This window comes from Mus caroli, chromosome 13, assembly GCF_900094665.2.
Source record: "Mus caroli chromosome 13, CAROLI_EIJ_v1.1, whole genome shotgun sequence".
Taxonomy (NCBI): domain Eukaryota; kingdom Metazoa; phylum Chordata; class Mammalia; order Rodentia; family Muridae; genus Mus; species Mus caroli.
The window spans coordinates 46925296-46942903 of record NC_034582.1 but is presented as its reverse complement, the minus strand read 5'-3'; the positions used below and the strand labels follow the sequence as shown (position 1 = coordinate 46942903).

At 50.1% G+C, this 17608-nt stretch overlaps 1 protein-coding gene across 7 annotated transcripts in view; it reads left to right on the top strand.

Moving 5' to 3' along the window:
• Sema4d (semaphorin 4D) overlaps positions 1 to 17608 on the top strand; it is a 109888-nt gene that overhangs the window by 68620 nt on the left and 23660 nt on the right. For all 7 annotated transcript variants that reach the window (XR_003834629.1, XM_021180322.2, XM_021180320.1 and 4 more), the window contains 11 exons: positions 211 to 513; positions 2045 to 2190; positions 3352 to 3414; positions 5089 to 5187; positions 10480 to 10573; positions 11542 to 11655; positions 12505 to 12656; positions 13735 to 13910; positions 14003 to 14159; positions 15302 to 15524; positions 16437 to 16552. Coding sequence is in view for 6 of the 7 variants with exons in the window: in XM_021180322.2 (XP_021035981.1) it covers positions 414 to 513; positions 2045 to 2190; positions 3352 to 3414; positions 5089 to 5187; positions 10480 to 10573; positions 11542 to 11655; positions 12505 to 12656; positions 13735 to 13910; positions 14003 to 14159; positions 15302 to 15524; positions 16437 to 16552 (1440 nt within the window). In the remaining variant the exon portion in view is untranslated. The remainder of the gene's footprint in view (positions 1 to 210; positions 514 to 2044; positions 2191 to 3351; positions 3415 to 5088; positions 5188 to 10479; positions 10574 to 11541; positions 11656 to 12504; positions 12657 to 13734; positions 13911 to 14002; positions 14160 to 15301; positions 15525 to 16436; positions 16553 to 17608) is intronic.

Sequence of the window (17608 nt, the reverse complement as noted above, 5' to 3'; positions counted from 1 at the left end):
CTTGATGGGTCCATTCATCTTGGTGGGTTTTAGCCTTGTTGTCTTCTCTCTGTGGGATCTGTCTGTCTGGCAGCCCCACAAATCCTGGATGCCTTCCATGTCCCTCAGCAGGCAGGTTCAGACAGGATAGACAGTAGAAAGGGATGAAGGGGACTGAGAACCATCTGGAGCGGCTGGGACCTATGGTCTCGTCCTTTTCTTCTTTTGCAGGTCAGACGGGAATACCGGCAGCCTTGGCATGACGTCGTGAAGGTGGCCATTGCTAACCTGACATGTGGAGACTCAGGAACCCCACCCCTTATGGGCTCCAGTCTGTGTTGCTGGTCCCAGCTCTGGGACTCTAAGAGGTCCTTGCTGCTAGCCTGCTGCCATCCATGTGTGCCTGTTGCTGAAGGCCTCGGTGGCCCCTGCCCATGAGGATGTGTGCCCCCATTAGGGGGCTGTTCTTGGCCCTGGTGGTAGTGACAGCAGTGGCATTTGCACCTGTGCCTCGGCTCACCTGGGAACATGGAGGTAAGTGAGTGTAATCCGTGAGTGAGTGTGAGCCGTGAGTGCAGCAGCTCTGGAGAATGTGGGGTCCCTGCTTTGGATGCTCTGTGCGGTCTGTCAGGGCAGGCTTAAGCCACTGGGATGTCGAAGGATGCTATGTGACCAGGAGGCCCCACAGCAAGCGCCAAGCTTAGGTTGGACGGTGTATGTCACCTCAGTGGCTCATGCTTACTTATGCTGCCGACATCCCAGGTACTTAAGCTGCACTTTTGAGATTAGCTCAGCCTCAGAGAGGTCTCCAGGTCCGACTTTCAGGATGGGGACACACTGGCTGTCCCACATTCCAGGGAGGGAACCGCGTGAAGACAGAAGCTGGGACGCAAAGTGCAATGAGAATGTCCTACTCTGCAGCTACCTGGACACTCGGGGTGCTGACTTGTAGGCAAGTTCAGAACTCATTGATGGGGGAGGGGGCATAATGCTGAGCTCAGCATCACAGCAGGAACCTCCACACTCAGGAAGTTGATGCAGGAGGATTGTGAGTTCCAGGCCAGCCTGGGCCACGTAGAGAGACCCTGTCTAAGAAGACCAGTATTGTGTATGTCCTGCCTGGGTTAACATGTTCTTAAACTGGTGCAGGTACAAAAAAGCATTACTTGTCTCTGGAAATCATTGGTAATGACTGTAAATTTGTTTTGGAGAGAGATGTGTCCCCCCACCCCCACCCCCACCTCCATCTTGACTTTTTTTTTTAAAGGGGACACCGGGGAAAGGACATAAACCCTGCACACGCTAGGCAGATGTCCTACCAATGAGCATCTCAGCCCCTCGTTCCAGATTTTTTGGTGTTGAGGGTTTCAGAGTAGGGCATTTATTTCACGAGTGAGAAAGTTCTCAGTCATTACGTATTTCTAACCTACAGTGGATGGTTAAACACACATTAAAGAGGTAGAGTGTAAACCAGGTGTCTTAGTCAGGGTTTCCACTGCTGTGAACAGACACCATGGCCAAGGCAACTCTTATAAAGGACACTTTAATTGGGGCTGGCTTACAGGTTCAGAGGTTCAGACCATTATCATCGAGGCAGGAAGCATGGCAGCATCCAGGCAGGCATGGTGCAGGAGGAGCTGAGAGTTCTACGTCTTCATCTGAGGGCAAACAAGAAAAAACTGAGTTCCAGGGAGCTAGGAATGATTCTCAAAGCCCACCCCCACAGTGACACACTTCCTCCAACAAGGACACATGTCCTAATAGTGCCACTTCCTGGGCCATGCATATTCAAACCACCACACCAAGTGTCTGTGATGTGCTGGAAGCCCCAGCATGAGAGGTTTGGATCTCGACAGGACCTGGGAGACAGAAAAGGAGATCAGGGATATAGCCTAGGGATGCATGCCATCCTCAGGGATCCAGCCGTAGGCTAGCTCCTCTCTTGTACTTGGTGGCTGCGTTGAGGTTACCTGGGGGGTCCTGAGTTTTGCTCCATGCTGGAGCAGGGTGCATGCAGGCTCAGCAGTGACTCCTGGGCTCTTCCTTCCCCCCTCTGCTGCCACAGAGGTAGGTCTGGTGCAGTTTCACAAGCCAGGCATCTTTAACTACTCGGCCTTGCTGATGAGCGAGGACAAAGACACTCTGTATGTGGGCGCCCGGGAAGCAGTCTTTGCAGTGAATGCGCTGAACATCTCTGAGGAGCAACATGAGGTAGGTTCCATGGCTTCCCAGCCATGCCCCTGGAGACGGGGCTGCCTTCGCTACCTCTCCATCCCCAGGCTGTTTGTATGTCTGATCTGTGTTGGGTAGTATTCTGTGTGGTCACCTTTAAAAGGAGGAGAGAGTAATGGAGGCTGAGAACATCTGAAACTCATTCTGTGCATGTGTCAGACTCTCAAAGGAGAAAATTTAGGTCGAGAAGGGTCTGAAGAGATGACTCAGCAGTTAAAGGCTCTTGTTGCCAAGCCTAATGCTCGGAGTTCAATCCCTGCCCCACCCCCAACACACACACACACACACACACACACACACACACACACACGGCCTAGAAAGATAACAAACTCCCACAAGTTGTCCCCACACCATCACACATTTACATCTACGCATAATAAAAATGTAACTGAGCACAAGGAGATGGCAGCATCGTGGGGGTGGAGAGTAGGTTGGGGGAGGTGTTGAAGGGGAATTGAGGTAGCTTACACTAATCACTGGAAACAATCACTGGAAACTTCAAAAAAAAATGTAATAGAAAGCTTTAAGGCTGATAAAAAGAACAGATGAAAGCCCCCAGTTTTGGATAGAATTTAATTGGCTATACTTTCATTATGGGGCTGGGGGGTCATAGGACGACAACCTTGGGTGTCTTTCCTTGGGTGCTGGCCACTTTTAAAATTTCATTTTTTTGAGACATGGTCTCTCAACCAGTCTGGAGCTTGTTAGGTAGACTGGCATCCAGCAGCAAGCCACACAGAGGAGCCTGCCATCGCTGCCTCCCCAGTGCACAGTGCCACACCTAGGCTTTTCACATGAGTTCTGGGATTGAATTCAGGTTCCTGTGCTTACCGGCAAGCACCCACTGAGCCGTTCGTCTCCCCAGCCCTCTGCTGCTTTGTGGGACGTTCAGGGCCGTGTTATCCCTGCTGGATTGGGGATGATGGTCCCAGAACATGAGGAAGCCCTAAGGATGACTCTGGGGTCTCAGTCCCTGCCTGCTCCCTGAACCTCTTCCTAGTCTGACCTTATTCTGGTTGCAAGCCAGGGAGCTTTGAGCTGTGCTGTGCCTTCTGTTGCTGTCTGCTTTATCCAGCAGTTCCTTGGGGTGGGGGTGGGGGGACTGTGGTGAACCGGCTCTGACACGTTCCTCCCTCACAGGTATATTGGAAGGTCTCTGAAGACAAAAAATCCAAGTGTGCAGAGAAGGGGAAATCAAAGCAGGTAATTGACCACAAGTACAAAGAGCCCACGCACACATTTCCCAGTGATTTGGATCCTTTCCAGGAGCAGTCTTCTGCATGCCCACCTGGTACCACGTGAGTCTGGTGGGCTCAGTCCTGCTGTCTCAACCCCACCAGCATCAGGATTGGTGCTCTCAGGCCAGTGCCCTGCATCCTCCACACTGGAGAAGCCTGTTCACAGGGCTCGGCATTATGACTACAGGATGTTGTTTCTGCTGCCCACCAGTACCTGGTGTAGAATTGGCCTCCCCTATATGTTTCTGGCCTTCTCGCACCAGCTGAGGCCTAAGAGGTGTTGGGGATTTGATGTTGTTGGGTTTTTTTTTTTTTTTTTTGGGTTGTTTTTTTTTTTTTTTTTTTTTTTTTCTTCTTCAGTATTTTGTTGTCAGATACCAGTATCCGCACTCAGGGAGACTGAGCCTTGTATCCTTTTTCTCAGGAGGTCTGGGTACCCTCTTGTGCCCTCCCACCTGGTGTCCCACCAGTGTCCCAGATGTTTTTAGATCACAGGAGCCAGGCTATCCCCGATATTGGTCATGGTGGTTCGGCAATGGCAGAGTTTATCAGCTGTTAGCTGATTTCAGAAACAGATTAAAACAACCACTAGGAGCCGCCGGGTGTGGTGGCCCACACCTTTAATCCCAGCACTCAGGAGGCAGAGGCAGGCAGATTTCTGAATTCGAGGCCAGCTTGGTCTACAGAGTGAGTTCCGGGACAGCCAGGGCTATACAGAGAAACCCTGTCTCGGAGAAAAACAAACAAACAACCACTAGGTTAAACTTTCTTGGCTAAATGGTAACTGAACACTTTCCCAGTCCTACTGGTCTCTAACTATAGTGTTTACTCAGGACCCAAGGCAGGCAGGCGTTATGATAGGCTCCCTGCTGCAGGAAATCTGTGTAGCGGAGTGAGCTGATGCCTTGCACCACTGGATGTGGGGACCCACAGTGACCTTGGTACGGAGCCCTACTGTGATACCCTGTCCATTTGATGGTTCTTGGGAAAAAAAGCAACAACAACAAAAACCCCTTTCCCAACTTGAGATAATTTCAGGCCATAGCCCATAGACTCTTAAGTGCTGTTCTCCTGAAATAGCACATGGGCTCCAAATTGCCATCTTTGTTTTCCCACTGGGCCCTCAGGGATACATAGCTGGCTGTACTCTTGGGTCCAGCCTCTCTCTCAGTTCCTGCTAGTCGCTATTTCTAGTTCCGTGCTGGTGGCAAGAGTATAGGGTGGGGTCCCCAGAAAGGCAGAAGGAGCCTGTACAATGTCTGTTTTGGCAATATGGGCCCCCAAAATGAACGGTGTGAGTTCAGCAAGAGTAAATACATTGCCATCTATAGTGGGCTCCCCAGTACAATTTGAGGTCAGCTCTGGTTTGGTCTTGGCTTTGCTTGGTCACCAGATACAGGTTGGCCATCTCTTAGGGATAGAGCTAAAGTCATGCCTGGCACCTGCACTGCATGTGGACCACAGAGATAAAGTTCCCGTTGCAGAGCCTGGCTCGTGGTGCAGTATGCCCCCTCTATGGGCATAGACAGACCAGCCTGAGCAGAGGAGAGAACAAGGCAGCAAATGACTGGCCTTTACCATGTGGACACGAGGGTTCTTTGGTGGGGGTCTGTTAATGGGGTGTGTGTTTCCCTTGCAGACGGAATGCCTAAACTACATCCGAGTACTACAGCCACTAAGCAGCACTTCCCTCTATGTGTGTGGGACCAACGCGTTCCAGCCCGCCTGTGACCACCTGGTAAGACCGCAACATATCCCTGTGTGAGGTGCTCATGCACTAGCCTGGCTAGCGACTAAAGCAGAGCCAGCCTGTCTCAGTCAGGCTTTCTATTCCTGCACAAAACATCATGCATGACTAAGAAGCAAGCTGGGGAGGAAAGGGTTTACTCAGCTTACACTTTCACACTGCTGTTCATCACCAAGGGAAGTCAGGACTGGAACTCAAGCAGGTCAGGAAGCAGGAGCTGATGTAGAGGCCATGAAGCGATGCTGCTTACTGGCTTGCTTCCCCTGGCTTGCTCAGTTTGCTTCCTTGTAGAACCAAGACTACCATCCCAGGGATGGCACCACCCACAATGGACCCTCCCACCCTTGATCACTGAGAAAATGCCTTACAGCTGGATCTCATGTAGGCATTTCCTCAAGGGAGGCTCCTTTCTCTGTGATAACTCCAGCCTGTTTCAAGTTGACACACAAAACCAGCCAGTACACAGCCTCTGCTGTTCTTTCTGCAAACCGTAAGGACTAAGAACTATACAGTCGGGTTTCTGACAGCAACAATAGCCCCGTTCCTCCTCATGAGGGTTCTGTGAGGTCCATGGGATGATCTGTGGTGGCCGTGAGGTAGCTGTGCTTTCAAAAAAGAATAAATACTGAGAGATCGGTGGTAGATACCAAAGCATCAAATTGGATGTGCAAAACCTCCAGCAGAAATCAGGGCGATCTGATTAAGGAAGCTGCTGGGTTCCCGCAGAGTTCTGATCAGAGCAAGAATGTCCATTTGGGTGGGGCTTCTCAATAAAAGAGCAAACGGCAGCAGAGAGATGTCGTTGCCTTGGGAGCATCAGGCATCCACCAAGAACTGACTGGGGAAGTCGAGGCAGTCAGCTGGAGCCATCTCTCTGTAGCTGAGCTCCCATGGCTGACCTCCCCCGCCATCCCCACCCTCACTCCCCAACCCCCCACCCCACCACTGCAGACACTTCTGTATTGTGAGATAAATAACAGTAAGCTCTTCTGCAGATGGTTCACCCCTTAAATACTCTCAAGGGCACAGTGTTTCTCAAGGGCATAGTGTTTTTACTCTGGGGTTGTTTGCTCTTCTCTCTGTCACAGAGTCAGGAGCCTTGGAGGACACTGGGAAAACATGCTTGGGTCTGAAATGGAGGAGGGGCAACCCTGCTGCCAGAACCATTTTCCCCCTTGAGCTCAAACAGCACAAGAAAGCTTACCAATACAATGTGTATTACAAGTCACTTACTTAGCCCTTGCTGTGACCAAATACTTGATAAAATAAGTAGCTTAAGGGGAAAAGATTATCGAAGGCACCTCAGCCAAACAGAAGGCAGCTTGGGGACAAGTAAAGCTGGCCTGTAAACACCCAGGTGCACCCCGGAAACCCGCTTTCACGGTAGGTCTCACTTCTACAACCACCACCTGGAGATAGACCCATGAGCCCATGGGTGACATTTTACAAATAAAACGATAACAAATATGAAAACGTAATAGATGGGTTTCCTCTCTTCTCTGCTGGGCATAGATCCAAATTTTGCACCAAATGCCAAAACCTTGGCTCTTCCCAAGCCTTATATTGTATATCTGATGGCCACGAGGCTAGGTGTTCAAGGAAAGGTAGCCTGCACCGTGATGGTCTGCTGAGCACGGGGTGAGTGATGCCATGCAGGGCAGGGCAGATGAGGAGGCAGGAGAGTAGTTCATTGCTCTGCTGCAGCAGGCTGCAGATGACTGGAATCCTGGGTGGGGGAGACTCCTGAAATGAAGAGCCTCATTCACCTAAACCCTCAGCCAGCTGAAGTTTAAAGCTTGTTCCCGGTTAGAGTTCAGTTAGAGGTGTCTTAGTTAAGGTTTTATTGCTGTGAACAGACACCATGACCGATGCAAGGCTTACAAAGGGACAACATTTAATCGGGGCTGGCTTATAGGTTCAGAGGTTCAGTCCATTATCATTAAGGTAGGAACATGGCGGCAGCCAGGCAGTGCCTGGTGCAGGCAGAGCTGAGAGTTCTACATCTTCATCTGAAGGCTGCTGGCAGAATACTGGCTCCCAGGCAGCTAGGATGAGGGTCTTATAACCCATACCCACAGTGACACACCTACTCCAACAGGGCCATACCTTCTAATAGTGCTACTCCCTGGGCTGAGCATATACAAACCATCACAAGAGGCTTACCTAGATTGCAAGAGATGTTTGGTTTTGATCCCCAGGACCACACATACACTCACCACATGCCTATACACCATACATACATACACACACATACATGTACCATACATACATACATACATCATATGTACACATACATACACACACACATACACACACACACACAAACTCCCCTGAGTTGGGGATATAACTAGATAGAACAGACTCATTAGAAATTCTCTTAGGCAGCTAGGTATGGTGGGAAGGCTCCTGAGTATGAGGTCAGCCTAGCTTACAAGCTCAATAGAAAAAAAGAGAGAGAGAGAGAGAGAATTAAGAAACTAAATATTTGTATAGGCGTCTGAGGAGAGAGGCCACTGCACAGGTTTGACTGGCTAAACTAACTGTGTACTGGGATATAACCAAAATTCTAGTGTGTTGTGTGTGTGTACACTTGATAAGTGCGGTCTGTGGTTCCCATAGGCCTTTAGAAGCATTTCTCCTAAGAATGGGGACATTTTCCTGCCAACTGGTTTCATCATTGCAGATAAGGAAGCACAGTGATTGCCAGTATCCTCCCCAGTATCCTCCGCCCCTCCCTCTTCCCCATAGCTTAGAGCAGGGCACAGCCCCAGTAGCCTCCGGGCATCCCTGGGAGGTGTGACGACAGATGGGTCTTATCAGGTGGGCCACACTGTCACCCCAGCTCACACTTCCTAACCTGACTGGTGGCCTTTATTGTTTTAACTGGCCCGTTGGTCACTGCAGACACTGTGAGGTCCTGTGTGCTTGCTGGCCTCTGGCTTCCAGCCAGTAGTCTCTGGCACAGCTAGGAGCTCCTGACTGTGGTGGGCAGCCCTGCTCCTGGCCTGTCCAGTAAGCGAAGTGTAAAATGATGGCCTACTTGGATTGTCTCAGCAGTCCTGAGGCTGTCCTGTGGGTGGCTCCTGTCCCTTTAACGGGTTGCATCTGCTGTATTCTTCTCTATGTGTCTAAACGCCTCTTTTAAATCCAGAAGTGGAAATTCTTCACCGTCGTTCTGTGGGCATTACCCCCACCCCCACCCCCCCACACACAGTTTGTCACTTGCCATTGAACTAACTGTGTCTCATTTTTCCCCCACATGAGAACATTGTGATTCATTATGTGGTGATGTTTGGGTGGGTCTGATTCTCCTTGGATGGTGTCGGTGTCTTGTTGAGTTTTATTTTTTTGTCAGTTTGGCAGAAGCTGGATTTTCTGAGAAGAGGGAACCACAGTTGAGAGAATAACACCTCCATAAGATAAGATAGGTCTGTAGTCAAGTGTCTAGGGGCAGTTCACATTAGTGGTTGATGTGGGAAGAGCCAGCCCACAGAGGGGCGTATAAGAAAGCAGGCTGAGCAAGCCATGAGGAGCAAACCAGTGAGTGAGCAGCATTCCTCCATGGCCTCTGTCTCAGTTCCTGACTCTAGACTGCTGCTGCTTTGAGTTCCTGGCCTGCCTTCCCTCATTGGTGGACTATAAACTGTGAGCTGAAGTAACTGCAGCTGTTTATCACAACAATACAACAATAGAGAGCTAAGCAGGGTGTGGTGGCGCACGCCTTTAATCCCACACTTGGGAGACAGAGGCAGGTGGATTTCTGAGTTCGAGGCCAGCCTGGTCTACAAAGTGAGTTCCAGGACAGCCAGGGCTCCAGAGAAACCCTGTCTCAAAAAAANAAAANAAANAAANAAANAAAAAAAANCNAAAAAAAAAAAAAATAGAGAGCTAAGATGCGTGAAATAGGTTTCCTTGTGAGGTGGAAAGAGGTTACCCCAAGACTGTGTTACCTGCTGACCCTCTTGAGCACACTGTGCCAGAAACATGGACAAACACGTTTGTTGTGTCCTCGCACAGTGCCAGAATTTATTCAGCAACAATAAATTCCCAACGATTAGCAGTTTAGTAACATCAGGTTGTCACTTAATCCTGCTTCCCTTGGTGATCAGGCCGAGCAAGGCAAATGCAGATTCTTTTATTCCAGTCTTTTTGTTTGTTTGATAACCATATTTCTCTGTGTAGCCCTGGCTGTCCTGGAACTTACTTTGTAGACCAGGCTGGCCTCAGACTCAGAGATCTGCCTGCCTCTGCCTACTGAGTGCTGGGATTTAAAGCGTTCGACACCATGCCCTGCTCTTACCTGAATCTTAATTAGTAACGTTAACTGTCCAACCACACAGCACAGAGCAAATATGTGTATATGGCATGTATATGGTTATAGAGGGAATACAGGTTAAAGGCGCTTGAGGTTTCAGACCTGGGCTCAGGGAATCTGCACTGATTTCAAACCAGATCAGTGCTGAGAGGGAGCCGCTGCAGCCAGGTGTTAGAGAGCTAGACACCTCCGAGAAGCTGGAAGCTAGAGTCTTCCAAGGCAGAAGGATGTCTCTGGTGAACAAACCAGGTAGCAACTGATAGTTTCGTGTGGGGCTGTCCATCATAGTGTTGGGTGTCTATCACTTTAAGGAGACAAGGTGAGGATGTTACACCTAGGTCTATTAATTCGTAGGCCTGGTTTCCTAGGCCTTTTTCGTACGACTGTGTGCTCTGACACACTCAGCTTGTACGAATTCATCCAATGATGGCTCCCCTTTCTGTTCCCAGGAATAAACCGTTTATCCATCTGTTTGGGGTGGATGGTGCATGGCAGACAGTGTAGCTTGCAGGTCCCCCAGGGGCTACTCATTCTTTTCCCCAAAGTGGAATCAAAAGCTGCTTGTAAAACAGACTCTCCTAAGGCAAGACACAGCCTGGAGACCGTTTTATACAATATGGGGCAGCTTAGTGAGCTTGCTTTAGTAGTCAGAATGGCTTCTTCAGGAGCTGCTGGTGGTGGATGAACTGGGGTGGAGGTTCTGTGGTTTTTTTTTCATTGGGTCTGCGTCGCCTATTTTGTGAGGACTGTGGTTGAGCAAGCACAACTGACCCTGCATATCTCAGGCTCTGTCACACACATGAGATGTCCTTCAGGTGTCAATGGTCCCAGGGTGGGACACACATGGATCAGGGCCCACTTACCCCACACTCTGGTCTTCTGAAGTGAAGGAATCCATACCTTTAAATGGTACAGGGACAGGGCCTCAGCACCAAGAGGTCAGATGTTTTCTTTTTATTCCATTGTAGAACTTGACATCCTTCAAGTTTCTGGGGAAAAGTGAAGATGGCAAAGGAAGATGCCCCTTCGACCCCGCCCACAGCTACACATCAGTCATGGTTGGTGAGTCCTGCGTCTGAGGCTCCTTCACTCTCTGAGTTTATGGTGGCATGTGATGTTGCCACCTGGGACACTCAGCTCTTCCCTCCTCAGCCCTGCCTTCCTTGGCATCATCTTGACACGAGCTCCCTTCAGAGAAGGTGAGCGACCCGTTGCACAGACTCCTCAGTAAGAGCTTTCGAGTTTCCCATTCAGAGGGAGACTCAGGCCCCACCCTCTGCAGCAGCATATGGCTTCTGGCTGTCAGTTTTTGTGCACACAACCTGGATACTTGTGTGGCTGTGTGCCTCCCGCTGCGGTCCTGCATATCTGAGGCTAGGGGTCACACACTGTCTTACAGTTTATTCACGTTGGAATCTCTCAGCCAGGGTGAAGGTTCAAGCTTCACTGTCAATGTATAACATTCACTGAACTGTGAGATATTTAAATACTATATTACAAAACGGGCATCGTGTGTGACACTCCTGCGCAGTCTAAAGTATGGGTTCTGAGTATATAAAGTAGACAATGCTGCCTGGCAGTGTAGGTGCCTACACATCTTTTTTTTACTTACAGTGCTTTTTACTTAGGATGGCTTCCCTGGGTGTCAAATACTGAGAAGTGTACTTGCCGTTGCTATACTGACTGTAGCAAATTCTCATTTGTGATTAGCTATTACCCTTTAACCTGGGGAAAAACGGTTAAATTTGGTGACTGATTGTTCTGATGAAAGATGCTGATGTAGGAAGCAGGAATGCATGTCAGAGAAGATTAGGACCCCCCCCCCACCATCCTATAAGGAATTAATGAGGGTATAAATGAATTATGGTAGCCTGGTATGGGTGTGATAGCCTAGCAGAGGTGGAACTATGAGGCTTGCTTACAGTCCAGCCTGGGCTAATGTCAGAACTTGTGTTAAACAGTTGTCCCTAGTCTCTGATAGAGGCTGAAGCTCTGATTGGATCTTCTCTACTCCCTTTCCTCCACCGCAGGGGGCGAGCTCTACTCTGGGACATCGTATAATTTCTTGGGCAGTGAACCCATCATCTCTCGAAACTCTTCCCACAGTCCCTTGAGGACAGAGTATGCCATCCCATGGCTGAACGGTAAGTGTGTTCTACCATTTTATACTTCCTCTAGCTGTCCCAGGTCACAGGAGCAGGGGGAGCCGGGGGAGGGGTGGGGGTGGGGCGGCGGCTGCTCATGTCAGATCCTAGGCAGTGCTCTTTGGAACTGCTCAAAGCCTGCACCAGAGTAGCTGTCTTGCTCACTGCTAACAGCATTGTTTAAATCTGATTCTCTGACATACCCCAGCCCACCCCAGCTCCATCCCCTCCCCCCCAAAAAAAGCAGTTTGGGAGACTTTTAATAAAATGAAGCTCTAATGGGAAGTTGAGAATGTAGACACTGAGTTTGGGGTGTCATCTTAGATGTGGAGACTCTTGGGTCTGGCCGGGTGGTGTTGAAATGTGTCCTTACTCCCAGACAAGCATATCAGGGTGTGGATGATGGGGGCCCTTTGTGGGTGTCTTTTTTGTGGGGATGCTGACCAGTGATGCTGGGCTTTTTCGAAGCCCCTTGATCTGGAGTCAGACCCTGGAGTCTGAGATCCCAGACAGCCAATTTCTCCTTGGGCCTTCCCAGGAGTCTGGAAATCCTTCCAGTGGCTGATTTGGCCCTTGTTTAAATCGGCAGGTACTCTAGCATGCCAGACCAACCACCAGCAGGGAGGCCTCACTGGGCTTCCTCTGTGGCTACCTTGGTGAAGCTGAGGAGGGTGGCGGTGTCCTCTGGGTGTGGAGTTCACAGTGTGGCATGCATACTGTAGATGTCCTAGAAGGGAAGCTTCCAGGCTCTAAGGCTGCCCTTGCCAGCCTGCAGCACCCCAGGGAGCAGGTAGAGAGGTGGCTTGGTAGCTCCGTGTACAGAAACCATCCTGTGATGCCACCCCACAGAGCCTAGCTTCGTCTTTGCTGACGTGATCCAGAAAAGCCCAGATGGTCCGGAGGGTGAAGATGACAAGGTCTACTTCTTCTTTACGGAGGTGTCCGTGGAGTACGAATTCGTCTTCAAGTTGATGATCCCGCGAGTCGCCAGGGTGTGCAAGGTAGGTGCTGTCTCCCCTGTTCCCACCCACAGTCCTGCATGATGCCACTCCAAGATTCCTCTCTCTGGAAGTGCGGCCATCTCCTATGGGGAGAGACCCCTGCGGTAAAGTTTAATGTACAGTTGAGGCACGGTAAGAGAACAGCGATAAGAGTTTCAGAGGTGTGTGCATGGTTTCTCTTGAGACCCAAGGAAGATGGCTTAGTGGTTACAATGCTTATCAAGGAAACAAAAGGCCAGCGTTCAGATCTCCAGAACCTAGAGATGCTGAGCGGATCCCCTGTAGAAAGGTGCAGATAAGGCCTGCTAGTGGGGCTGTCCTCATCGGCGAGCTCTGAGTTTGATTATGAGACCTTGCCTGGAAGAATAAGGTGGATGGTTCCTGACATCAACTTCTGGCCTCCAGATGCACCCACACATGAACACTCATATAGAGACACACCGCATACACACACATACATGAAAGGAAGGAAACTCAAAGGGGGAAAAAAATTAGTCAAAGTGAGCACTTGTGATATTTTCAGTGTGTGACTAATCACAGGTAACTGCAATCGCAGAAAACGCAATCACGCACACGGGGAGCCGGCTTATTTCTTTCCAGCCCAGAGTGGAGTATAGTTCCTAACTGTCTGTGTTGTCTCAGTCGTCGGCGCCCTGAAAATGACTGGGGGGCCCTAGAGTTTTGTCTAGGATTGAGCAGGCAGAGAGGGCACAAAAGGAGCTCTTAGTGGATGCTCATGTGTTTGCCCTAGGATGGTCTGCGGGGCCAGGGTCTGTGGTGGGAAGGAGGCCACCCATCACTTGCTTAACTCCTGGGTCACAGCTGGGAATGCTACAGGAGCCAACACTAGTGGCATGCTGAGGTGACACAGATGTGGTGGTTTTGCTTGTCAAATAATGTGTTTGGCTCTTTGTATTCTCTGATCCTGGCCCACATGGAAGTATTGCTTTGGTTACATAACTTGTCTGCAGTATTCTTGGGCTAGGCCGGTGGTTGGGGACATATGGAAGCCTGCTTCTGTGGTTAGCCATCTAACCATGTGATGTGCCTCTACCATGTGATGTCTCTGAAATTCCAGGGCGACCAGGGCGGCCTGCGGACTTTGCAAAAAAAGTGGACCTCCTTCCTAAAGGCCAGGCTGATCTGCTCCAAGCCAGACAGTGGCCTGGTCTTCAACATACTTCAGGATGTGTTTGTGCTGAGGGCCCCGGGCCTCAAGGAGCCTGTGTTCTATGCGGTCTTCACCCCACAGCTGTGAGTTCACTTGTGAGTCCCTTGGCAGTTGGGGCCTGGTCGCCCTGATGACCCCCTGCCCTCCTGACACTCTCACGGATTCCCCTCCACAGGAACAATGTGGGTCTGTCAGCGGTGTGCGCCTACACGCTGGCCACGGTAGAGGCAGTCTTCTCCCGTGGAAAGTACATGCAGAGCGCCACAGTGGAGCAGTCTCACACCAAGTGGGTGCGCTACAATGGCCCGGTGCCCACTCCCCGACCTGGAGCGGTAAGCAGGGTCTCGAGCTCTGGGGAGGGCTCATCTTCTCTTTGGATCTCAAGGCCCCCTAAGCATGAGACCACCCAGATCCCAGTACATCCTGGCAACAGGAATCTGGGTGCTGGGCTGAGTAGCTGCTGGGCCTGGGGTGAACAGTGAAGCTGTTCCTTTCTGATCTCTTCTGTGTTGGGTAACAGGCCTCACTGCATGCTGCCCAGATCAGAGTCTACCACCGGGCTCTTTTGAGAAGTGGACATTGCACAATGGCAGGCTTGCTTCATTTCCCATTTCCTGCAGACAAAAAAACCTGTTTGTCAGCCTAGGCTGTCTCCTGAGGCAGCCTGTCCACTAGATAACAGGAATCATATTCTTTCTTCCTACATACAGTAAATTAGTAAAGAAAATTCTAGGGTTGCCTGCATATTGTTGCCACGTGGTGGATGGGTGTGGGTGTGGAGGGGCTTGGCTCTTGAGGTTCTCCCAGGACAGACTGTTCTGTGAGTGTCTGGCCTCGACACCTGGTTATTCTCATGTGCTGTACTCAGTAAAACATGGCTAGGGAGCTGGGACCAAAAAAAAAAAAAAAATCTTTATAACTTTTTTTTTCTTTTGTGCTACCCAGAATCTGGCTTTCTCTCCTCTGTGTGTGTGTGTGCGCGTGCGTATAACAATATTTAACAAGCTTCCTTTGGCATACTTTCTTCTCATAGAAAAGCTGTGAAGCCGGGCAGTGGTGGCGCATGCCTGTAATCCCAGCACTTGGGAGGCAGAGGCAGGTGGATTTCTGAGTTCGAGGCCAGCCTGGTCTACAGAGTGAGTTCCAGGACAGCCAGGGCTATACAGAGAAACCCTGTCTCAAAAAAAAAAAAAAAAAAAAAAAAAAAAAAAAAAAAAAAAGAAAAGAAAAGCTGTGAAATGAGTGCTTTTTAATCTGGAAGTTTGCTAAGTTTTTTCATTGGCTACTAATTCCTCTACTGATCCTGAGACAATTATGTCCCGTGGCTTTAAAAGCACAGCTCTTTGTCACTGGGGAGGTCACCTTAGCCCCTGTTACTCTTTGGAGAAGTGTGACCATGGCCCTCCAGGGCTTCTCTTCTGTGTGCTCAGTTGAAGCTAAGTGGGCATGTAACCGAGGTACTTTTACCCCACAGTGTATTGACAGTGAGGCCCGGGCAGCCAACTACACCAGCTCCTTGAATCTCCCAGACAAAACGCTGCAGTTTGTAAAAGACCACCCTTTGATGGATGACTCAGTGACCCCAATAGACAACAGACCCAAGCTGATCAAAAAAGATGTAAACTACACCCAGATAGTGGTAGACAGGACCCAGGCCCTGGATGGGACTTTCTATGACGTCATGTTCATCAGCACAGGTGGGTTCCTTGGTAAGATTGGGAAATTCACTTTTAGCCATTTATAGGTAGATTTGGTCTCTCCAGGTACCAGGAAGGTTTGTGACAGCAGAAAAGGATTTCTGAGGTATCACAGCACCTGGGATTATGAGTCTCTGTGGCCATCAGGCACCTGGGGCACTGGTTACTAATGCAAGTCCCAACCCGTCGTACCTGGGCTGAAGTGGAGTTAAATAGTCCCTGTTGTCATGGGACTAGTGGGACTGGCCTGGTATTTCCTAATTGGTAGTGGAAGACTCCGCCCCCTCCTAGGAGCCAGGTTCTGTCCTGCCCCGAGCTGCCTTTGGAGATACAACTCTCTCTCAGATAAATCTTCTGGGATGGGGATGGAAAGTTGGAGCATGGCAGCTGCCAGAGTCCCAGGGGCTACCCTTAGAGCTTCCCAGATGACTTGAACATTTTGCCCTCGCCTGCCTGTCTGGGCCCCTAACTTCCCCTGGAAGACTAGTAAAGTGCAACGGCCACCTTAACACTGAATGTGGCTCAAGTGTCAGGGTATAACCTTGTTGGTGAAGGTCATTGGAATCCACCATAGGACAGGGTTGTCCTCTTCTGAGCGCCCCATTGAGGGGATGGCTTGAATTATCCACGAGTGTGAGTGGTTGCGGTCAAGGCTGGAGTCTCCTAGTTTCATTTCTGTTGCCGGGCGTGGTGGCACATACCTTTAATCCCAGCACTCGGGAGGCAGAGGCAGGTGGATTTCTGAGTTCGAGGCCAGCCTGGTCTACAGAGTAAGTTCCAGGACAGCCAGGGCTACACAGAGAGAAACCCTGTCTTGAAAAACCAAAAAAGAAAAAAAAAAAATTAACCAGGGTGCCACCCTGGGCCTGTTCCTCTAGAGCCTCCTTGCTCACCTGTGTTCTGACCTTGCAGACCGGGGAGCTCTGCATAAAGCCGTCGTCCTCACAAAAGAGGTGCACGTCGTCGAGGAGACCCAACTCTTCCAGGACTCGGAACCGGTCCTGACTCTGCTGCTGTCGTCAAAGAAGGTAACGTGGGGTTGGTTGGTTGGTTGGTTGGTTTTAGGGGCGGGGGGCGGGTCCAGGTGCTTGTCTCCCTTGTAGCTTCTCTGTGGCTAGGACTGGCTAGGATGGGTCTCTCAAGGCTTGGCAGCCTCTGGCCCAGGTGAACTTGCCTTATACAGCATGGGATCTGAGGCTTGGGAGGAGGCATGGGAGAGCCAGGGGCGTTGATTGTACTAAGCCACCGGAGCTTTTGAGAGGTCCCTAACCTGGGGAAATGTCTGTGTCTTGAACCTGAAAAAAAAATACAGATTGTGCTGATGGGACACCACACTTTTGCTAATTTGTAAGGAGAAATAACAGGCCACCCTCTAGAGCTCCTGCCATACCGCCCTGTGCATCGGGCAGCCTTTGCAGAGGCCCCAGTCACGGGTGCTCAGCTCTGCACTGTGGCTCCCATGAGCCATGGAAACACATAGATGACCAAACCTGCCCTCGAAGCCATGCTATGTGTTGCCCGAAGTTTTCATAAAAAGCTCCAGCCAGATGGTAGTAGTGCAGACCTTTGATCCTGGCACTCGGGAGGCAGAGGCAGGTAGATCTTTGTGAGTTCAAGGCCAGCCTGGTCTACATAGTATGTTCCAGGCCAGCCAGAACTATGTAGGGAGACCCTGTCTCAAAAATAAGTAAATGAATGAATGAATAAATAAATAGGTATTTTTAAAGCCCCTGAGTGGGGTGCAATATGGTTCATACTTCTAGTTCCAGACCTTAGAACATGGAAGCAGGAAGATCAGGAGTTCAAGGCTAATCTTAGCCATATAGCAAAGTCAAGGCCAGCCTGAACTAAGTGAGACCCCATTGCAAAAAATAAAACAAGGTATATAGGAGTGAATAGAAATGGCCTGGGTAGGGCTAGAGAGATGGCTCAGTGGTTAAGAGCACTGACTGCTCTTCCAAAGGTCCTGAGTTCAATTCCCAGCAACCATTGTGACTCACAACCATCTGGAATAGCATCTCTGATGCCTTGTTCAGGTGTATCTGAAGACAGTGACAGTGTACTCTATAAATAAAATAAATCTT